At 39.0% G+C, this 24929-nt stretch overlaps 1 protein-coding gene across 3 annotated transcripts in view; it reads right to left on the reverse strand.

The window, feature by feature from the left end:
- Window positions 1-526: 526 nt before the first annotated feature.
- Ttc21b (tetratricopeptide repeat domain 21B) overlaps window positions 527-24929 on the reverse strand; it is a 77559-nt gene continuing 53156 nt past the window's right edge. The window contains exons 23-29 of one of the 3 annotated variants that reach the window (XM_028877201.2): window positions 19415-19565; window positions 19053-19214; window positions 15911-16106; window positions 11097-11321; window positions 8066-8186; window positions 2520-2587; window positions 527-1048 (exon numbers count right to left, since the gene is read on the reverse strand). In XM_028877201.2, the coding sequence (XP_028733034.1) occupies window positions 971-1048; window positions 2520-2587; window positions 8066-8186; window positions 11097-11321; window positions 15911-16106; window positions 19053-19214; window positions 19415-19565 (1001 nt within the window). In that variant the 3' untranslated portion in view covers window positions 527-970. The remainder of the gene's footprint in view (window positions 1049-2519; window positions 2588-8065; window positions 8187-11096; window positions 11322-15910; window positions 16107-19052; window positions 19215-19414; window positions 19566-24929) is intronic. The other 2 variants (XM_028877924.2, XM_028878614.1) reach the window with 2 other exon arrangements.

Genomic DNA, 24929 nt, shown 5'->3' on the forward strand with positions numbered 1-24929 from the left:
ATTAATTATATTTCTAAAGAATTTAAAAAGATGTAGATGAGACACTGAAAAGAACGCTAAGGACTGAGCTGATTGAGATCAGGGTGTTTTGGTGTAAAAAAGCTGAGGCTGGCTAAGGAAGAAAGCTATCGCCCGGGCAGGGCCTCCTGCAGCTGCCCTCCCGGTCTGTGCTCTGTGAGTCTCTGAGGATTGAAAGAAGTTTTCAGCCTTCCTCACCAGGCCAGTGTCTGGGATACACTAGGTACATTAGACTCACTTCCGTGGCTTTTGCTTAAAAGCTGCTGTAAGGGCTTACCCATTTAGACAGGTTTCAGAAGATCTTCATCTAAGATCACACTAGCTTCGAGAGTAGGAAGTACGAACAGAACAAAGGAGGCAAAACACACTTTTATAGTATCCCAGGAAAGGGCTTTCTAAGAAACGCCATTCCTTCAATATTCTTACGTAACACTGCAGAATGCCCTGTGAGATTACCTTTATTTTACAAAACAACGTATCTTTAGAGTTCTGAGAAAAACGTCAACCAGATATTCACAAAATCTTTATTAAAATATACATTTAAAATACTTATTCTTTTTTCATAAATTACATGAGATTATATCACAAACTATAATAAAAAATTTAACAGGTAACCAGAGACTTTAAATAGGATTGTTGAAAATCTATACTCTTTAGAAAAGATATATTACGTAGACTTTAACAAAAAATCCTCTCTAGACATGAACTAGCCTTTATCACAGAACTACCTCATTGCGCCTAATGGAAGAGAGCAAGGCCAGCTCTCACCAGCCTCTCCACCAGCAAACACCACAGACACAGTGTTTGTCCACGGACAGCAGCAGCCTCTGCTGGAGAAGAGGGGACACGCTTCTGTGACACAGTGTCAGCTGGAGCTGTGTGAACTGCAAAGGCTGTTGGACCCTGCCATCTCCTGCTCAACAGTTTAACGAACTAATGAACACAATCATTTTCAAGGTCTTAATGATGCACGGGCCTTATCAAGTATATCCTTTCTGATTTTGGGGTAAGCTGGATGTGCTTCAAGAACCTGGGGAAAGAAAATAATTTGTAATGAACTGTTGAGAATGAGGGAACTTTGACTCTTACTATAAATGGGCATTATGGCCAAGAGTCCACTGTGTCAACACTGTAACTGTAACAGTTTGCAAAGGTAATCATAGCTGTAAAGTGGTGACTCACAGATGAGCAAATAAGAGCATCAGAATACAGAACCACATATGGAAACATCCCATACACACTTCCTAAATAAACAGATGATTTAGAGGGCAACTTATAATACTGCTGTAACTAAGCTATTGTAATGTCTAATAAACCCTGGGAGAGTGATATTAGCAGGGAGCATACATCAGATTTTCCTGGACTAATTTTGAAACATTCAGATTCCCGGGAATACTATGGCTAAGAGTGAGGAGCTATTCATTTAAAAAGATAGAACTCCATAAGTGATTCTAATGCACAGCCTGGCTTTAGTGTCCACTTTTACCCTTTGTGAGATTCTAAAGCATGGCCTTACTGTGGAGTCCACAGTTACCCTAGTGAGAAACACTGCCTTATAGAGTTGGCAGTCAACAGCATCCCCTAGCCAGATGTTTACTACAACAGTGATGGAACATAACTATCTGATGTAAGGGACATGAGAAAACTGTAAGGAGTTTATTCTGAACTACTGCCTTGCATGGAGGACCACTGGGACATGGCAGGTACAAAGGAGCTGTGGAAATTCTAAACCTGGAAAGAGCTTAAATGTGTTATTTTAATTGTGGGATTTTAATGGAATGAAATGCAGAAGTATTTTCTAAATTAAGGAATATTTTTATCTGTAATTTATAAATCAAAATTCTCTAATAAATGGATTTAAATATATTCACAAAAAGGTCCACTTAAAATAATGACCTGGGAAAGCAATACTATTTTCAAATGTGTGCCTGGTACCTGCAGAAGCCAGAAAAGGATGGTGGAGCCCCTGGTACCTGCAGAGGCCAGAAAAGGATGGTGGAGCCCCTGGTACCTGCAGAGGCCAGAAAAGGATGGTGGAGCCCCTGGAACTGGAGTTAGAGATGGTTGAGAGCTGTACTTTAGTGCTGGCAACCAAACACTGGTCCTCTGAATGAGCAGCAAATGTCCATAACTGCTGAGTCATCTCTGCAGGCCTTCAAATCCTTCCAAATTGGGTTCTGTTTAACATGTTTTCCCTGCTAGCCTATGTCTTTAAACTGACACAAACCCTTCACTATTGGAACTCCAATTATAAACACATCCTTGTTTTAAATAAATTTATTTTCTAAATTTTGAACTGAACACTGATAATTTCTCCACAATTTAATTAATAGACTAGCTACAGGACTGCATCTTTTCTTTCTTTCTATTCAATGGCATTTTGAGAGTAAAAGAAAATTGTCCATCTGTACTTTGAGTTATGAGCCTTAGCCTTTAAGAGCTGAGCCATCTCTCCAGCCTCCCCCTGTACTATTTAAAGAAACTGTAATTTAAGCATTTACCTGGTGACATATGTCAATTGCATCCACATATCGTTTTGCTTTTAAGTAATTAAATGCCAATTTGTATCCTGTTAAAAAAAAAAACAAAAAAAAAAGTTATACAGTGGTATGTGTTTTTTTTTCTTCCTCTTTTGTTTACTTATTAGGGAAGCCCTAAGGAAGGCTGCTGGTCAAACTGGCACAGAGAAAAGTGACATGCTATTATAAAGCAAAGCGAAATAAAAAGAGCAAGCAGAAAAGAACCAAGTTGGAAAAAAGAATTGCAGTGAATACCTGTTGAGAGAGACATTCCACAGTGTGGTTTCTTTAACTTACTAAAAAGGTCTCATTGACTTCAGGTTACAGTAAAAACTCATCACAAGGCAGTAAAAAACAACATACCCACTGATTTATACAGTAGAGGTTCACTTAGTACTCATTAGGGAAACTGATTCCTGTAGTCAACTTTCTATTAGGAGAAGAAGTACATTATTTAAGCAATTGCATGAGTAAATAAATAATTTTAAACAGAGATAAATTCCATGAGAGAAAGATCCAAGCCAAGACCCAATTCAAGAAAGCCATAGCAGGAACCTAAACCACAGGAAGAGGGTGTTGGAGTGTTTGAAATGAAAGGATAAGGCCTAAGCTGACCTAGGCTGGGAACCAAAACCACTTTCTCTTCAGGTGGGGGTGGGAAGCTGGATGACTGCATATGTTAAGATCAGTGGTAAGACACATAGGAAACCAAACCACTTCAGAGTCCTTGCTTAGAAGACAGCAAATCAGAGAGCAGCACAGGTGGGTAGATTAGTCATCATATGTCCAGTTAATGAAGAGCAAGTCTTGGCACAATTGTGCATACAGAGATGCCACTCTTCTAGTATTGTCAATTAGGAGTTTTCAGACACTCATAATGATTATTGCTCTCCTACAAGACTATTGCAAGAAAAAGAAAATGAAGATTACAGTCTTTCCACTTCCTCTTTCACAATGATCCCCAAGTCCTGGGAGGAGAGGGCGCAGCCATTGAGATGCCCCATTGAGAGCTGAGCATTTCTCATGCTCTTATTATGGGCACCTTGGTCACTTGTGAGCTTGTGTGTTAATCACTGTCTACTACTGCAGGTAGAAACTTATCTGATGAGAGTTCAGCGGTGCACTACTCTATGAGGAGAGCAGTAAGTCATCCATTAGGAGTCAGTTTAATACTCTGTCCATTTAGCAGAATGATTCTAATAGGTTGTCCTTTAGGGCCTATGACATGCTAACCACAGATTCTCGGCCCAACCATGGTGCCAATTATGGGTTTCATCTTATGGAACAGGAATTAAATCCAATTAGAAAATGGTGGTTAATCCCATGACATTGTGCTACTATTGCATCAATGGATATGTCTTGCTGGAAAGTCATTATTGTACCTCACAGGCTTCACATCTGGGTAAAAATGATGATAACTTTTCTTTTCCAGTAGTGTGAACATCAGTTTTCAGCACTATGAAGGCTAGTCAATAGAGAAGCTTCCATGTCAATGTTAACTTAATAGCTCCAAGTTTGCTGACTCAAGTTTGTGATACCTTCAGCAATAGGGTAAAGTTCGAGAGAGTAACCAATAGCAAAATTGACACTAACCTGTAATATTTAGGTGTCTATGAGACCTCATTGGCTAGTAACTCCAAAAGAAAAAAACCTAGGTGACAAATACAAGGAAACAAATGTCCTCTGTATACAACAGAGCCACTGTACATATGAACTCACAGTGGTTATGATAGCATACACAAACCCTGTGGAAGCTCAAGCCCGACCAAATCGCAAGATGGAGGGAAAGGTGGACACAAATCCCAACAATAATGAGCAGTCATTAGCAACTGATTAGCTGCTAGGAGAGAGAGAGTCAGTTTTCTTTAAGAGTGTTGCCATTGGTAGGTTGATATACTTCAGTGGAAGGCTACACATTATGAATATATGGGCAGCACAAATTGGACTTGATAGGTGAAAAAGAGAGAGAGAAAACACAGTTTGGTGGCTAGGGAAAGGAGCTAGACTTGGGAGAAATTGGGGCAGGGGAAAATATATTCAAAAATTATTGCTCAAAGAATTAATGAAAACATAAAGAGGAGAAAGCTAAAAATAGGATAGCTATTTAACATTTGGCTACTTCATGAAATATAATTAATATTAATATTTATATAATATTAATATTAATATATAATCTCAAAAGTGTACACACTCAATTATTAGGCAAGCAGGAGAAAGAGAGAGTGAACCAGCAGTCTAGTGACTGCCATGTAACCTAAGTGTAGGTGTGAGTGGATCCTCCCCTCACTGGCTCTCAGTTCTTAGTGTTCTTCTAGTTTAAAATGATATTTTATTTTAAATGTGTTCTTGTGCATATTTATACACGGCATACAACTATATATACTCTATGTGAATTATAAATATATTACTGGCATATCTATTTTAGTGCCATTTGCAGTGACAGTACCCGGTTCTGAATTCTATGGAAACATAGATAATAAAAATGGATAATAATCTACATTTAATTTTACATCTTACAAACAGGAATGGGAAAATGAAAACATTGCTCATGAGCTCTAATGATTGAACTGTGTTGTTGCTTCATATCTGTTGCTGTGATAAAATACCATGACTAAAGCAACTTAAGGCAAGGAAGGGGTTATATGGCTTACAGTTCAGTTATAGCCATCATTTCCAGGAAAGCAAGGTAGAACTCACAGCGGTCATGTGCTGGTCATATCACAGCCATACCCAAGAACCAAGAGAGAACAAATGCATCTTTGCTTACTTGCTCTCTGCTTCTTTTCCTCTTATTCTGCTCAGGGCACCCAGTATAGAGAGTAGTCCTGCCCACATGGGCTGGGTTTTCCCATTTAAAACTTTTAAGTGTGGAAGTGAGGACTTCTGGTTTGCTGACTGTAATGGTTTAAAAGAAAATGGTCCCCTAAAGGGAGTGGCACTATTAGGAGGTATGGCTTTGTTGGAGTAGTGTGTTCTTGTTGGAGGAAGTGTGTGTGTTACTGTGAGGGCTTTGATGTCTCAAATATACTCAAGCTACACCCAAAAATACTTACTTCCTGCTGCCTGAAAGATGTAGAATGCTCAGCTCCTTCTCCAGCACCATGTCTGCCTGCACGCTGCCAAGTCCTACCATGATGATACTGGACTAAACCTCTGAAACTGGAAGCCACCCAATTAAATGTTTTCCTTTCTAAGAGTTGTTGTGGTCATGCTGTCTCTTCACAGCAACAGAACACTGACTAGATGGATGTTGACTAACTTTGGACCCATAGGCACATTGTCTAAGTTTTTGGTTTTTCAGTTTACTTGACTGTTAGGGAAACAATTCTTAACCTCTCATAGTAAAATTATATATTTTTTTATGTCTATAGGTGATGTGCACCACTTGTATGTCTGGTTCCATTGGAGGCCAGAGAGGAAGTCAGATCCCCTAGAACATGTGAGCCATCATGTGGGTGCTGGGGATAAAGCCTGGAACCTCTGCAAGTGCAGCCAGTGTTCCTAACTGCTAAGACATCTCTCTAGTCCCTCTTAGCACAACCTTAAAGATTAAATAGTAATCTTATTATGAAATGTTTTTAAAAACTTTGGAGTACCACAGAAATAATAGCAATTTTCCTGGAAAACAAACTCTATATGACTAAAATCACAACTTCAATGTTAGAAATCAATAAGGTTATCTTGGACAAAAACAAAATGAGAAAGGAAATAAAGGGCTAGGAAGCACAAGGAACATGTGCAATATAGGCACACTACATCTCTCAAAAGTGTACACACTCAATTATAGGGCAAGCCGGAGAGAGAGAGAGAGTGAACCAGCAGTCTGGTGCAGGTGTGAGTGGATCCTCCCCTCACTGGCTCTCAGTTCTTAGTGTTCTTCTAGTTTAAAATGATATTTCATTTTAAATGTGTTCCTGTGCATATTTATACAAGGTATACAACTATATATACTCTATGTGAATTATAAATATATTACTGGCATATCTATTTTAGTGCCATTTGCAGTGACAGCAGCCGGTTCAGAATTCTACGGAAACAGTATGTAATTTCAAGGGTTTTTTGACAAGTGAAAGTGAAACGCACTGTTAATTTGGCCAGTCAGATTGCAGTAGTGGATACAGTGACAATCTGAAGGGAGAAACTCAGTAATTGAAAATATCAGAGGCCCACCCATGGATGGAACACTGGAAGGGATGCCAGGATCATGTATAAACTACAATAATGTAAGGAAAAAGCTGGGGAGTTGGAGTCTCTGTGTTTTCTGAAGCTTTCCAAGGAACAGAGTATATAAATAAATTGGAAACATCTTACTCTGGAGGAATTAATTATTTATATTTTATGAGTATTTAAAAAATTTCCACATTACAAGGTGACTCTATCTCCTATGATGTATAATACCAGGGGATAAAAATTTCTAAACAATCATTAGTTCCTGCACTTTGTCCCATCCAGTAATTTAACAGATCCTAAAGAAACACAAGTCAGGGCCAAGTTAAACAGATGGCATTGAGTGTAAGGAGGATTGTCTGACTGCAAGTCCAACATTGTATAATACAGCTGTTAAAGACTGGTGCCATCTTAGGCTAAGTTAATAACCTGAAGTCACCTAATCTAATGCAAACATCAACACCCTTATACTTAGAATGAGCCAAACCATATTTAGAAACACATTCATATGCAGTAACACAGATCAGAAGGGACATAGCAAATAAATAATTTTTCATGCTTTGTGGTCTCTCTCTCTCTCTCTCTCTCAACTATGAAAATCCCACCAATGTTTTAAGGGAGAGTAGGTAAAGTCTACTTAGGGGTTTCAAGGGACCATGTCAAACATGGAAAAGATGACAATCTTCTCAGGAAGAACAGAATGTACCTGAGGGTCACCTCAGGAGGAAGTTCCCATTGAAGGGTCATTCTCTGTGAGAGAGAAGGGAGCCAGATTGTGTCACAGTACAGATCTGCACTGCTTCAGTGAATCAGATTCAGCTCAGTGGAAGGACCCCCATCGCCAGTGAGGTTAGTCATTGAGTGCACTACTGATATCACCCGACTGTTCAGACACTGTGGACTAACATTCTTCAAGCAAGAGTCTACAGATACAACTAATGATGTTCTAGATGCTCAGAGAAATGTAGCCCTTTATAACACCCCCAAACTGTACTTGAATGTTAAAAGGCTTTAGAAGATCAACAGTAAAAAGATGTAATGTAACATGTGTATAATTTATTTGACAATGGGACACTTTTTGTCCACCACAGTACCATCTTCCAAATAGTAGAGTGAAGAGAGAGGGGGAAAAAAGGCATGATTAGTCTAGATGAAAGTGACTGAAGACAAGCTGGAACTTCAGGAAATTATACTTATTTATACTATTTATAGGTAATAATTCATCATGAAAATAAAACATCGACAATAGAATTTGGTCATATATATATAATATGTATTGTCTTAAAAATGAATTTCAAAGAAGATTTACAAGTGATATATCATTTCTTGTGAACACCCTGGGCCCGGTTTGCTGAACTCACCCACTACTGGATTTGTCTGGTTACTATGTTTCCATGCCATCTCATAGTTGAAGGCCGCATCTGTATATGCTTGCTCTTTCTCCATAATGTATCCCATATATTCATAAGCTTTGCAACAAGACTGAGGGGCAAATGGAAGACATGAACAGATTAATCTCAATACCAATAAAATTTTATGGGATGTGTATGCACACCAGTCATATTAACCCATCTAAATGGTGTATAAAGGGATGGTTTTGAAACTTGAATATATCACCAAAGTATGTACAGGACACAGTGAATAACTGATACAAAGAGCCAGTGCAAACCTTTCAGAAGGAGAATTTCTTTTTACAGAAATACATATAATGGTATGCGGATTTTACTCATATACAAGCACCCAGTTTATTGCGAATAATTTAAATACTCGTATGGACTTAATATGGGTATATAACTTTCCTTCAAAAGTTAACTAACTCAGCTCCTTCTCCACACTTACACTTCCATATAACCAAGAAAAACATGCTCTGATACTATATAATTTTAACCATATAAATGCTAGGATGCTTCTCTAAAAGATAAAGACCTCCTTAAATACCACCCAAACTCAAGGCACACAGAATGTACCAACTTCTAAATCACCCATATATTCAGACACTAGTCATATTTCAAATTGTTGAAACATAATTTAAGTTTTAAAAAGTTTGTTAGATGGAGAATTCAATCCATGTCCCAGATTGTGAGTGGTTTGAAATAGCTCATCTGTTTTGATCTAGAGAATTTCTCTTCTGTCTCTTTTATCTTAAAAAAGTAGCATAAAGAATCTTTACAGTAGCATTTATCTCAATACAGGGTTAGTTGACTGCATCTTTGTAGTATTTCTATAATATAGTCCGACATCACCAATAATTCCTGCTTTTTACAGTGGTTCTCAACCTTCCTAATGCTGCGACCCTTTAATACAGTTCCTCATGCTGTAGTGACCCCCAACTATAACATTATTTCATTGCTACTTCATAACTGTAATTTTGCTACTGATATGAATCATAATGTAAATATCTGATATACAGCATATCTGATATGTGACCCTCAAAGGGGTCATAACCCACAGGTTGAGAACTGCTGTTTCAGAGGCTCAATCTGAATATTTCCTTTTTATGCTAACAGAATTTGCTATAACATTTTCTCCTATTCTAAAACATTTCATCAGTATTTTCACTAAAACCATTTCCCATTAAAACACAGATCAAATGTGAACCTGGGAAAGCCCCCCTTATTACTCAGATGTCCTATAGCTCAGCAGATAGTCTTAATGTTTCAGTATTACTTTTTTTCATTTCACTTGATTGAAAATATAGTGCACTGTTGTATTTATCTTAATTACTGTGTGTTCTGTCTCATCCCAGCACCATCTCTGTCATTTTCTTCTTCCAATGATAAAGCAAAGGATGTTTGATTTTCTCCCTTTTTGTAATAGTTTGTCCATTCATAAACGCACCAATGTTAAAAAAAAACAGTGATACTTATTGCTTAGTTATTTCTTGGAAAAAAATTTCTACATCAAGATGCCTTACCAAAGACTGACTACTTAACAGCGCAGTTTATACAGAAACCCCAGGACACGTGCTGAATCCTCCCCTAGCGTCTGACAGAAGCAGCCAGTTTATTCGCATACTGCAGTGTTGACTAATTCTATTTCCCCTTTTGTCTTTTTAAGCAGTCATGAGGTTAACATACTGGATGTGTTTTAATCTACTGCAGTTCTCATTCCCTTTGGTACTTGGTGTCCCAACTCTGGCTGTTGGCCTGTCTTCAGTGTGGCTCCCGAGAGCCTGGCATGACTCTCACTGTCTTTGATAGCTTTCCTGCCATCTGCTATGGCAAGATGCTCTAATGTTGTCTTATGCTTATTTTCGTCCAAATATCAGTGATTTTCATTTTAAAATTATATAACCCAAGGTTCCTAAGCTTTGATTCCTGAGCCTCATGCTTTGAAATAGACATGCCAAACCAACAGGGCTGAATGTTCTGAAGGACCAATCAAATTTAATCACACAAGGTATTGCTGTTTGGTCAGTGCTGACAAAAGATGGGATCTATCTGCGTCAAAGATTTAATTTCTAGTCAATGTTGCTTAATCTCAGACCAGGCATATAATGTTCAACTATACAGTAGTTTAGATTTTTAAAGATGAACGAGTATTTTGTTTTCAAGGCCAATTTAAGTGAAATTTGATGAAATTGGTCATTTAAGGCAGTCTACCCATTGATAAAGAACTGGTGCTTTGTAGGCTTTTAATTCCTAAGAAATTATCTTAATACTACTAGGTAATTATAAGTTCTCTTTAAAAAAAGCAAATGAGCCATCTTATAGTCTAATTTGCTTATAGAGAATAAAAAACAGATTTACTGTGATTAACACTTTTAGCTAATTGGTATGAGTCTGTGAATATAAACAGCCTCAACTTTCTAAGTTTATTTCTCAGCAAGTACTAATTCATATCTGAAATTTAAAAAAATGTTCATAATAAGATATCTTCATGTCTGTACAAGAAAATGTAAGCAAAAAGGGCTTACAGTGTACAGACTTGAAGATCTTCCATTTTATACCTAAAGAACTTGCGTTAAATTGAATTGGAAACCTCTCTCTATATTATGCATAGTGGGTTCTAATAATGTGGAAATGACATGCAGCTGCAGTTAAGTTCATCAAAAACACTTCTTAAAGGGAGGGACAGATGGCCACAAGTAATACTCTGCACTTTTCATTAGTTCTGGGATGAGATGGGTAATCATGGCGAATGCTTGACATTCCAAAAGCACTTCTTGTAAGTAGGGCATCACCAGCTGAAACTTGAAGCTGCATAAATCTATCTTCCTGTTACCTTCAAGGGAGCACTGCTTCTTTCTTTATCATAGTGTTCATTTCCTGATTACAGTAAGAATAAAGATTTAAGTTCAAGGCACACTGGGGAAACATCAGAAACTGACCCATTGCTCTACTACAGGACGCCTATGCAACACAGTTAACCAGTTGGTTCTCAGTCACCTACACGGTTATGGCACAGGCAGCGCTTTAGTAATTCTTCTGCCATGTCATATTTTGCTGACTGAATATAAATATCAGCAAGCAGCAGCCAGCTCTTCTCCAGGTCCTCGGCTTCAATAGGATTCCAAGTCATTTTTGCAATCCGCTTCAGCTGGTTTCTGGCTTTTGGTGTCTGTTTCAAGATCATATAAGCTGTTGCCATTCCCAAGAGAGCTGGGATATGATCCTTCTGTAAGAAAATTGAACTTTAGACCACAAGATGCATCACATGGGAAGCAGCAAATACCAGCTAAGAAGTCACCCATGCCTCGGTCTGGCTGCGTGCTGGGAAAGTGACCATCACTGTTTAACACAGCGGTGGGGAATCCCAAGCAATCCCCTACGAGGAATTAGTGAACACATGGCCCAAATGAACCAACAAACTATGCAGATGCTGAAGCCCAGTCCCAGCAACAAGTGCAGCTTCATATCTAATGGGACTGACTCGTGGATGTGGTTTTGTGCAGAAATAGAAAGAATGAAATCTGACTTCACTGTAATGATCATGAGAGTTAAAGTTTCAGGGCAACTGGCTCAGACAATACAGCCTCACGGACTACTCCATGATCTTTAAATTTTCTTTGTGTCCCCATAAGATACAGTGCCCTCCTCCGGCAGGAAGTAGTAAGAGAAGCTACAGCCAAATTCCCAAATATACCAAGCTGGCTTTGGAGATGTGTAAAAGTTAAAACCTTCCTCTTTGAAAAAAAAAAAAATAGGGGAAGTGCTGTGGGATGGTCTGTATGTCAAATCTGTTGCTCTGATTGGTCAATAAATAAAACACTGATTGGCCAGTGGCCAGGCAGGAGGAAGTATAGGCGGGACAAGGAGGGGAAGAATTCTAGGAAGTGGAAGGCTGAGTCAGAGAAACTGCCAGCCGCCACCATGACAAGCCGCATGTGAGGACACCGGTAAGCCACAAGCCACGTGGCAAGGTATAGATTTATGGAAATGGATTAATTTAAGATATAAGAACAGTTAGCAAGAAGCCTGCCATGGCCATACAGTTTGTAAGCAATATAAGTCTCTGTGTTTACTTGGTTGGGTCTGAGCAGCTATGGGACTGGCAGGTGACAAAGATTTGTCCCGACTGTGGGCAAGGCAGGAAAACTCTAGCTACACTACTCATCTTGGATAGACAGAGGATGGCAGATAATGGTGGCCTATCATGTATTTGTCAACTGGTCCTAAAGGACCTAAGAAGAGACTAGTCCTGCATCCATTCACATGAACAAAAATGTCCATGCAGTACAGATTGAAAAGAAGTCTTTGATTTTATAGCCTTCAGTCTGATTAGAATGGATCAGCTGTTCACTGCTTCATCATTGTTATGTGAAGTGTGTGTGTGTGTGTGTGTGTGTGTGTGTGTGTGTGTGTGTGTCTGTCCTGATCAGAGGCTGATGCCAGGTATCTTTCTCAGTCACTTTCCAAATCTTATTTTCTGAGTCAGGGTCACAAACTGAACATGGGGCTCAATGATTTGGCTACGGCTGTCTAGTCAGTAACTCCAGGGATCCGCCTGCCTCAGACTCCCAAGCATCAAGAGTACAGGGGTACTTCTACTTCTGACTCTTTATGTGGGTATTGGGGAATTTGAGCCCAAGCTTGATTGATAAGCACTTTACCAATAGAGCCATGCCCCCAAATTCCATAAACTAAGACTTTCTGAAACAGAAAACCGAGTTCGAATCTCAGCACTAGACCTGAATCAGGCCTTCTTATGACCATAGCTGTGGACCTAGCACTTCCCTGGTCCAACTTATGGGCACAATTCCTTTACTCTCAGCCGCCACAGAGGACAAAACTCGGCTGTGGCCTATGGAGTGCCAACAAAATCTCTACACATGGTTCAGGTGGGCCCATAAAAGCACGTGGGAGAGTGCAGCACGGGCTAGCGCACCAGGCCCCTCTTCCTCCATGACTTCCTGTAACATTCCTCTGAGACACAGTGTTTTGATTAGACGCCATGTTTCTCTGCCTCTGTTCATATTTTGTCTTCACTCAGAAGACACTTTCCCCATCTCTATCTGTAAAAATGCCAACTGCCTTCGATCTTGAATCACAGCTCTTTCTAGAATCACAGCTTCTTACCAGAGCCTCCCGACTCTCCTTAACCCACCACCCACGTACTTTCCTTTGCAACTACGGCGAGAAGAGAAAGCCTTTTCTTTGATTCAGATAACCATTATATCCAGTATGCTGAGCTCATTTTTTTCCTGAACATTATGAGAAATTTGAAAACAAGAAGGATACGTTATTTATTCTTATGATTCCCACTATGCCAAATACTTACTGGCTGCTTAATGAATATTCATTGTATCGAATATATTGCCTATGAGTTAAATGAAAAAATGCAACCCAAACACCGTGTTGCTGAATTTTAGTTCACCCATCATCCTTTCTTGGTTGACCCAGTTAGCAAACAGATTTACAGGCAGTACCTGGGTAGCTGAGACAAGCATGCTAAAAACCACACACTCTCATCTCCACAGAAAATCTTGCTTAGTCTCACTACGAAAGAGTTGCAATGCCATCCGGCTTTTATTTCTTTTAAACTTTACAGCAGGGATGATGGATTTACTCAATATAAACTCATTACTATGTGATAGGATACCACCTCACAGCAGTTGGTGGCTGTGACATCTAACTGCAAATTGTACCTTTAAAAATTCTTTTAGATTTGCATGAACATTCCATTTCCCATTTTTCAGTAGCTGACATCCATCTGTTACAGAATGCCAATTCGGGGAGGCCTTTTCTTTTCTTGTCTTTTAAAAAACACATCACAGAAACAACATATTGATTGAATCTGTATTTCTTTATAAAAAGTATGTAAGATGACACAGTGAATGTACTGCTGACCTTGAAGTCAGACTGCTCATCTTTAAAATGGGACCAATAATCATAAGAGCCTCTCAAGAGTCATGTTCTGAAAATTAAGCTGTACTTTAGGTCTTATAAAGTCTACACAATATATGAGTGTTATACCTTCTAAAACTATGACCTAAGCTACAATACAGAAACCAACTAAAGAACCCTTGTTATTTACTTTGCCTTCACTGATGCCCATATTAACAAAGGATGGCTCTCCTTTATTGAGTGAGACATTTAACATCACATTACAGGAGTTTTTGGACTATTTTTTTTTTTTGTAATTTATTTTTTTTAATGAGAAAATCTACACAAATCAGCATGTTTCTAGATCTGAAAACCTAACGTAGTTTATGTAATAGACTTAGATAATCATTATAAAATAATCATGACCATCAGCACTTCATTTAAGAGAATGTTCACAAATGTCTTTTCCTGGGTTTTGAGCTAAGCCTGATATTAACAATATCACATTGTCACTCAAAGAAGGAAATTGAAGCAATCCTAAGAGGCATATGTGGTGGTCTGAATAAAAATGGCCACCACAGGTTCATAGGGAGTGGCACTATTAGGAAGTGTGGCCTTGCTGGAGTAGGTGTGACCTTGTTGGAGGAAGTGTGTCACTTGGGGGTGGGCTTTGATGTTTCAGATGCTGAAGCCAGGCCTGGTGTCTCACTTTCTTCTTGCTACCTGCCAATCCAGATACAGAACTCTCAGCTACCTCTCCAGCACCATGTCTGCCTGCATGTTGCCATGTTTTCTGCCATGACCAAAATGAACTAAACCTCTAAAACTGTAAGCCAGCCCCAACTAAATGTTTTCCTTATTAAAAGTTGCCATGGTCATGATGTCCTTTCACAGCAATAGAAACTCTAACTAAGACAGCATATCTGTCTTTGTTCCCTATTCCATCCTGCAGGGCATGGGGCACTACTTTTGAGAACATCATCTTATAATTTGCAGAAGGGCTCTGCTCTGTGTGGTGCTGAGGCTGAGGCGAGCTTGCTGTTTGGTCTTGTGGTGGTTTAGAGTAATAATGAAGTTGCCATCTAAAGCAAGTCTATACAAATCCATGACATTTTATTCTTCCTCAGAGTCCTAGAAAGTGGGCAATGGGGCCACAGTAAGAGGCTTTTGGTAGCCTGTCTACCACTGTAACCTCTAAGCCAAACAAAATAGAAAAAACTTTTGATATCCTCTGAGAGGCACACAGTTGTGAGTTTTCAGTATAATTGTGAGTTTTCAGTGGCTCAGCAGAAGAGAAAAGAGATCAGTGCTGGTGGTTAGAAATAGGTATTACTAACTGACTATCCCTTCCTTAGTAGTAATGTGCTACTTTTTTTTTTCCTTAGTAGTAATGTGCTTAGGGAAAGGCCTAACCAAACACTCAGAGAGTAGCAGAGACTAGATTTGAGTGGAGCAGGAAAAGAAAAAGGAAATAACTACAATCAGAAATATGCCAGGAGGTCATTTCAGTGTTGCTAAAGAAAAATTGTTATTTGCATAACTGAATTACACCCTGTTAGTACTGATCCCATTTAGTTCTTCAGCTGGAGAAATTCCAAGTACACCCAAGTGAGAAGGTGAACCAGCCAGGCAACATTCATTTTCACTTAGTAACTTAGACTTAGCCAGAGCTACAGCATGAAAATTCTCCAGAACACAAATTCTTCTCTTTAGAATTATCTTTTACTCTTATGAAGAATTTCCTATCTATAGAATTAATTCCATGTTCCCCCAGAGACTAACACACAGTAATGGTACACAATGTAAGATTATACAAAAGCATGTATCTACTTTTTAATAAGCGTGAGCTATTAGGCCACGTTCAGAAGATCATCAGCTATCCAAACAGCACGTTGTCTCACCAGGCAAGGGTAGACAAGGCCAAGAAGGCAAGCCACTGACCTCAGAGGCTGCTATTTCCGTGAAGGTGTTCAGCGCCTGCTCCACGCTGGACTTCTGTTTGGTGGCCATCAGGCAGCAGTTCTCCAGAATGCGGAGCTGCAAGCGGCCCTGGGTGGTCTGAGGCTTCAGTTCTTTCAGCAGCTTTTCCGCCGTCCTCACTGCTAACTGCACGGATTCCTGCTTCTCAGTCGAACTACTGTGGACACAGAGAATAAATCACAAATGTCTGCTACTCATGACTCCAAATTGACTGATATTAGAACTCAGGGCACTGGCTCCTCTTTATCATTCATTTAAAGAATTCTTGGGGAAGACCATTCATTTCATTTTCTTCTAATACCAATAGATGAAGTATAAATGAATTTTAACCAAAATTAATATGTCCTTAGTGAAACACCATGAAACCCTGAATCACTCTAGAATGAAAATTAGACAATATCTATATATAGTAAACATGTTAATTTTAGGTGATATATAATTGGAATAAACATAGAATCTTCCTAGGCTAGTATAGCTGAGGTCCTGGGGTCAGTCGCTAGCTCCACATACACACAAAAAGAATAGTTCTAGGTAGCATCATAATATTGTCCAATGGTGTTCTACATGTAGTATACACTCAGAAGGAACAAGAGAAGAAAAAAGGCAGGAAAAGGGTCAAATGCCATATGAGTTTATTCAGCACAAGTTCAATCAGTACATGTTCCTTCAGCACATGCTCATTCAATACATGCTGAATGTATCTATTTGGGGAAATTGAGACTCAGGAAGCAGGACACTTTCTCAAAGATCACAAATAGTATAATTTCCATCTGAGTCTAAGTTTATCAAACATATAAAATCTCTCTTTTTTTCAACTTGTTACCTATCAGACTCTTGGGAAGGAAATTTTACGTGATATAAGGTAGCAAATATCAGGCATAGTAACAATTCAAATACTTGTTAGCAAATTCCCTACACACACACACACACACACACACACACACACACACACACACACACACTCCTGCACCAGTAAAACTACTCACCTTTCCTTAACCTTAAAGTTTTAAAGAACTATTTCTTTTAATGTATGTGTGGTGTGCAGTGTGTGTGTGTGTGTGTGTGCGTGTGCGTGTGCGTGTGCGTGTGCGTGTGTGTGTGTGTGTGTGTGTGTGTGTGTGTGTGAAGTACAGGACAGAGGCAACAGATGCCCCATGGAGTTGGAGTTACAGGCAGTAGTGAGCCAAGCAACATGGGTGCTAAGAACCAAACTCAGGTCCTCTTAACTACTGGGTCATCTCTCTGGCACAAGCCCTAGTGATTTCAGTATTACTGAGAACATCTCCTGTTCTTGCTATCTTCTCTGCAGTTCCTAGGCTCTGGCTCCCATAGCTATATGATTTGGTTTCCATTTTTGACCTTGAGACTGCTAGCCTTAGCACACCCAAAATCTGTTTCCTGTGGCTACGGAAAACAACTTACAAAAGGGCCCTTCACACAGCTCCGACCCTCTGTATGTGCACTAGCAACTCCTTTTACGAGTTCTAGTTTGCATTTCAGCTCTTTAATTGAGGGTCTGCACTTGGGTACCCACAGGTCTAGAACAGTATATTTATTATCTTAACTTTCCTAAAACAAACAGGCCATTTCTCTACTTTTAAGTTTCACTGATCTCTCTAACCCAATCTTGAGATTTGTCCTTTCTTGCTCTAACACCCTCCATTCCTCCATGCACCTTCCCGACAGCCATGCACTGCATGACTCTATGTCCTTCGGCAGCCCTGAACGTCAGCTTGCTTTCAGGTCACCATCCGTGGTGTGGGCAATTGAATGGCCTCAGATATGGTCTTGCAGTGAAAATGGACTACATGCCAATGAAAGGCAGCCACGACCTGTTACACACTCTTCATACCTTTAGCCATCCCCACTCCTTCTGAGAGAGGAACAACAGGCACAGCGTGAGGGGATGCCACCAGGCTCCAGCAGCAATCCAGGGTGGACACTGCAGAGCTGTGGGGGTGGGCTAGCACTCAGCCGGAGCCTTGTTCTATCTTCTGGTCACTGCCTCAGATAAGGGATTCTGAGCTTGTTTCACAGTGCTGCTGCAGGAAATCAGTGAGATAATGCATAGAAAGAACAGAGCACAGGGCTGGCATAAAGCTACCATGTACTACATAAAAACTATTATCTTTTGCTTTGTCTTGATTTTGCAGTGTGTGTATGGCGTGCATGTATGTATGTGTACATGTTGCATGTGTTCACATGGCAGCCTGAGGGTGACATCAGGAATGCTCTTCAATCACTCTCTACTATATTTATTAAGGTAGAGTGTCTCAACAGAGCCCAGAGTTTGCCTATACAGCCAATCTTGTCAGCCAGCTTGCTCTGTAGATCATCTGCCTCTGACTAGGGAGTGACTGAATTACAGGCCAGCCACTAAACCCACTGAGCATTTATGTGGGGTCTGGAGATTTGAACTCAGGTCCTCATACTCATACACCAAACACTTTAACACTGAGACATCTCCCCAATGTACTATTATTATGTGGACTGTGTTTATTATGGTTGTCAAATTCTGTAATTTATTTTGTTTTTGACAGAGTAATTAGGGAAATGCCTTTGTAATCCATCTATTATGATTTGGGAAATGGAAAGTATTTCATGCCTAATTGTTTTACCTTTTTATTGTTGTGGTAAAACACCATGACCAGAGCAACTTATAAAATAAATTGTCTAATTTGACTAAATCAGAGTGTTGTGAAGAGTCCATGAGGCACAGCAAAGGAAAGCTGAAAGCTCACATCTTGATTCACAAACAGAAGGCAAAGAAAGCATTGGGAATCTCCCAAGTCTTTTGAGACCTCAAAGCCCACCCTCAATGACATACCTCCTCCAATAAGGCTACACCTCTTACTCCTTCCCCAAAAGTTCTACCAACTGGGACCAACTATTGAAATACATGAGCCTATGGGAGGTACACTCATTCAAACTATACACTGAGTTGCAGAATCATTCTTTTAGTCAATAAATGTATAATATACATATTCCATCTGCCTTTTCCTCAGCATCATGCTCTAAGGTGATTTTCTTTGCTTTTCTGCTCATTATCCCCAACAAATGCTTTAAAAACTGTACCAAAGGAAATGTGTCAATTGCTACTCACCCCAGGTCTCCATCAAGGTTTTCAAATACTTCGCCTCCAATAGTTTCATTATCTGGATTCAAGCAGATTTCTATCATATTATAAAGTGCATTTTGGCCCCAATCACTATCTTTTCGAGCTTTATTAAAATGTCGAAGGGCATCATTTGGTTCTCCAGTATACCTTATTGAATGGTTGAAAAAACATTTCAGTCACTGATTACAAATTTTATACCAGATCATAATATGCTTCATAAATAAATCTATTAAAACATTTCATATTGCAGATTTATTTATAAACATGAAGAAAAGCCTTTTCTATTTTCTGCACAATAAAGGGAGAAAAATCATTATAAAGTAGGATTTATCTGCCAATAGATTTACCAAAAATGTAATCCTTTACAGTACTGAAATCCTGGCTCCAATTTTGTTCTGGAGTTATGTTTCTCAGCCATTGAAAAAAATCTCGGAACATCCTCAAGTTTCCCACATCTTCTCAGGAGATCAATCAAACGAGACAAAGTCATAAAATTATCTAGAAACAAGCAATACTTCAGATGTAGATAACATGTTAAGATATTTATTCTGATGACTATACTTCTACTTTATTAATGTACAATTTACTTCAAATGAAACACAATGTAATAATCAAATGTTTTATGTGCTAGAATTTCCTAATGAGATGTATAGCCTTGGTCATCTATCAAATGATACCTGTTTCATTGGGTCGGGTACTGTAGAAGAAGGCATAATGAAGGCATGTCTAGAAAAAGGTTGATTTTATGCTACTTTTCAATGTTCCTGGAGTCAAAGCTTCTAGAAACAGCCTTCATCTAGGTCATCTAAACCCTAAAATTCAGAAAGATAGATTGACAACTGTTTCTGAGACTCTCTTCCTACTTGCAGATGGAAGGTGGGTAATGGAAGTGCAGGATAGCAATTGAGGTAGGTAATCACAAGTTTTATTCCAGAATTTATTCTACATATGAAATGTTGAGTGGAACATACTATATCATTACCATATTAGTCCAGGATTTTAATCTGATTTCACCTTTTCCTAGATAAAATAGTTAATTCAGTTCTCTGGTCTCCAGTGTAACTTCCTCTTAAGTTCCTCCTAGCTTTCTCCTATCAGTATTGTACTAGCATTTGAGGAAGATTTTGACCAAGATTCATGAACACCAAAAGAAGAAAAAATGCACAAAATTGTGTGTAAAGAAGAAAAAAAATAAATCAATATCATGACACAGAGATGAGGTAAGTCATATATGTATGACTAATAGTCAACTACTCGTAAATAAAACTTGGCTGACACTTAGGGTTTTGATTCAACATTAGACAATAAATACTTCCCAATTTTCATTAAGTGGCCCTCAATGCTATGATTTTAACAGCTGCCTGACAGTCTATTACATTAGTAGTTAATTTCTCCGGGAGTCTGTTTTTAGGTGGTAGGTCTCCTGTGTTTCAATTATCCTAGAACTCATAGGGAATTTGTTAAAACTCTTACACAACTACTGTGGGAACTTTCTTAGGGTGAATTCACAGAGCTAAAGTTATCTACATGAGCAGATGAACATAGCCCCAATTTTTAAAACAAATTATCCTTGAATCTAATTTTTAAAACTGAAAAGACATTATTATATGATGCATTAGAACACTAAGGAGACCATGCCTGTAGTACTGAATAAAGCCTCAAGCAGATATTTGTGTGGATATTCACAGCAGTGATACTTGCAATAATCAGGAAGGGGGAACTATCCGTATGTCTACTAAAGATGACAGATAAATGTGAGACAAGCATATATAAAACACTAGCTTCTTGAAAATGTAAGAAACTCTTAACATAGCACCAGGGATGATTCTGAAGACTATGCTAGGTGAAATGAGCCAGACCCATGGACAAATGCTGTAGGATATCCTCTTAGCCACCTGGACTTGCTAAGAAGCATAGAAGCAGACAGCAAGATGGAGACTGTCAGCAGAGGAAGAAGCTGGAGTGGAATCTAAATTATATTTCTATAATTTAGAAAGATTATACAAGTTCTGGGGATGGATAACTACATCTTGCTCAACAGTGTCAACATACTCAATGCCACTGAACTATATGCTTAAAAATAGTTAAGATGGGGCTGGAGAGATAGCTCAGCAGTTAAGAGCACTGGCTGTTCTTCCAGAGGTCATGAGTTCAATTCCCAGCACTCACATGGTGACTCAAACCATCTATAGTGGGATCTGATGCCCTCTTCTGATGTAAAGTCATATGTGCAGATAGAGCATTCATACATAAAATAGGTAAATCTTAAAAAAAATGGTTAAGATGATAAATTTTATTATATTACACATTTTGTCAGAATAAAAAAATAAGAAAAGAATTTTGGAAGGTTTGCATCTATTCAGTTACATATGTGAAAACAATCAAATCCTTTGCCCTCTCTTAGATTTTGTTTATCCTACCTTGTGGCATCATTATAAAGGGCAGAGATTTAGGAAAAGGGAATTCAAAACTGGCCATGTCTGGCCAGTGTGAAGACAAATAAATTAAATTATCTCTACCTAAGAATGACTCACTTTTCTTAAAGTGAGTATAATATCCACCTTCAGAGCATTGGAGAAATTAAATCTAGTGAAGGTATGAAAGAGTTTTCTAAGGCCCAGAATGATTAGCTACATTTACAAGTCTTAGTACAACAGGATGCACAATCCATCATAAAGCCAAAGAGTCTAAAAGTTGAACTCAACTAAGCAAGGATTAAAAGTTAAAATATCTGGCCAAACATTGCTAATATGTGGAGACATATTTTGCAAATATCTACATTTAACACTGGGAAGCCGGTTTCTTGAAAAATTTCCTCCTTCTGGTACTACTGAAATGTATTCATCATTAGCTTAAGTAATAATGACCACAAAAAGACTAAACTACAATGTGTTATCTTTTTGTTAGCCTTGACATTTGAGAGAATGAGTGTTTTCATTTAAAAAAAATGGCAATATATCACGAGGTAAAAATAGTAGCTGGTATTTTTTTTTATTGATGGACAGTGCAAAGATATCAAAATAATGAAAGTGAGATGGGGCATGCAGGAGTGCAGTGCTGTGGAAATACATAGCACCAGAGAGGTCAGGTGTGCTTTCCTCAAAGAGCTGACCTTTGAAGAGCCTTAAGGATGGGCGCCAGCCATCGGCAGGCTGACAAAGGCATTCCCAGTAGCTGAGGGCACTGTACACACAGAGCAGAGTTCAATCCGGGGAGGATGGCAACCTTGATGTGGCTGAAGAGCAGGAAGAGGAATGAAAACAGAAGCAGAGGGCTAACACAGGCCACGATATTATTAAAATTAGGCTTTACTCTGCAGCATGAACCTACTCTGAGCAAAGGGGTATTATGGGTTGGAGTATTGATCTGATGACATGAGAGCCAGCAGCCGCAAGAGCCCAGGGCTGGAGAACAGGCGAGGTGACAAGGGCATCACTACAGCGGTGGATCAGGAGAGGACAACAGACTGACCGTGTTACTCAGCAACAAGGCAGATGGAACTGGGGTGGAACTGGGGTACTGTTGACTAATTAAAATGGAAAAGGAGAAAAGTCAAGATATTGGGAAAATTTGAGACAAGATACAATATGTTGATAGCAGAGTTACAACTGTAAAAGGTATTTTCAATTAGAAATAAAATTGGACAGTATACTTCTTTTTAAAAGTATTTTATTTTTAACTATGTGTGTGTATGTCTGTGTGTGTGTGTGTGTGTGTGTGTGTGTGTGTGTGTGTGTGTGTGTGTGTCTGTGTACAAGAACACACATGAGGTAAGTGTCTTCCAGGCCAGAGGCATCAGATTCCCTGGAAGTGGAGTTACAGGTGATTGGCTAGGTGACATAGGTTCTGGGAATCAAATGCCCTTAACAACTTCACCATTACTTCAGCTCTTGGATAGTACATTTCTAAAACAAGCTAAACACAGGCATACTCTAAGTGATGCTACTGGTGATGATCAACAATGCATACATAAAATCACTGTACATGTGTATGCATTAGAAGAAATTATACAAATTTATAGATAAATAAGTAAAGTCCTACCAGGAATAAAGTGTTAGGATAATCTTTTTGTACACTGTGTGAAGATGTGTCTCTGTTTTAACCTCACTTGCCTAAGGCTTCTTCTGATTGGTTTAATAAAAGAGCTGAACAGCCAATAGGTAGGCAGGAGAGGATAGGCAGGACTTCCAAGGAGAGATAGAAACTCTGGGAAGGAATCATAGGCATGGGAGATTCGTCATCTAGATGCAGAGGAAGTCAGATGTACAGTACTGAGGAGAGGTAATGAGCCATGTAGCAAATTAATATAATTTTAATTTAAATTTAAGTTTAAGTTTTAAGAGCTAGTGGGAACAAGCCTAAGTTAAGGTCAAGCTTTCATAATTAATAACAGTTCTCTCTGTCATTATTTGGGAGCTGGCAGTCCAAAGAAAGACCAGTTACAATACAGCATACATTATAAAAAAAAGGTCATGTAAACAAAAATTTTAATTAAAATTTAGTAAGTTTAAGTACTGACATCAATCAATTCACTGATTCCTGAATGAATGATGCAATCAGTGCTTCCTCTAATGAATTCACTCACTCAAACTACTTTGCAAATTTTCTCAAGCATCCAACATCTTTTCAACATTCCCAATTCTCACCTAAAAAGCTCAGTGTTACCTGACTAGGAAAATATGAACAGCCAGAGGAGAATTCTGTTCCCTGCTACTCCCATCTTGTCATTCAGACTCATTCATTCAATAATCATTGACTCTGTACTATGGGACTGGCTTGCATCTGTCAGGGATTCAAGATGAGCACATTATTGCTGACCTTGAAAAGTATACAGTCTAACAGAGAAGATAAATATATATAATACATATTCATATATATTAGCAAATACTCTCTTTTTGTTTCTTGTTTTTGCTTGTTTGTTTTTTGTTGTTTGTTTTTTTTGAGTCAGGGTTTCTCTGAGTCATAGCCTTGGCTGCCTGGAACTCACTTTGTAGACCAGGCTGGCCTCAAACTCACAGAGATCTGCCTGTCTCTGCCTCCAGAGTGATGGGATTAAAGATGTGTGCCTGGCTTGCAAATACTCTTAATTAACAAGGAGTTATTTATTGACAGTGTGATGTGGATTAGGGTGATCAGTTCATCCCACTGACTTTGGGTTTAGCATGGAGAATTCTGGATCTAGAGCCCTTGTAGTCCTAGGCAAAGTAGGAAGTAAGGTACTCAATGCATAAGGCATTGCCTAGTGCTCTCTCAAGGGTAATATACTTTAGACTACGTAGTGAGAAAGAAGAAAGAATATATTATAGGCAAAAGAGGAAAAATCTACACAAAGCTCCTGACATATGGGTCCATGTCTTTCAGTATTGCTGGAGTACAATGCCCTTACATTGAAATTATGAAGAAATAGATTTTTTTTTTTAAAAAAAGGACACAAAAGTAGGGGATGGGGAGATATATCAGATCTCTAAAATCCATGTAAAAATGCAAGGTGATGGTATGGGCCTATAATCTCAGTGCTAGGGAGACTGAGACAGGAGGATCTCTAAGCCTCCCTGGCTTGTCAGTCCAGCCTGATTATGAGCTCCAGTCCAACGAGACACTTGTCTCTAAAGAGATGGGCAGCTTACTAAGACTGATGCTCAAAGTTGTCCACACATGCCTTCCCCCATCTTTCTCACACACCCACACAAGCACAGAAACACATTTAAAAAAAAAACCCACAAAATTAAGAGTGGAGCTGTTTGAGAGAGGAAGGGGAGGAGAGTAATGAGGAGAGGGACAGAAGGGGTTAATGCAATTGAACATGATGGCTTCACCTGTATCCCTAGAGGAACATGTCACAGGAAACCTCTTATTTGTACG

This window comes from Peromyscus leucopus, chromosome 4, assembly GCF_004664715.2.
Source record: "Peromyscus leucopus breed LL Stock chromosome 4, UCI_PerLeu_2.1, whole genome shotgun sequence".
NCBI classification, from domain to species: Eukaryota; Metazoa; Chordata; class Mammalia; order Rodentia; family Cricetidae; genus Peromyscus; species Peromyscus leucopus.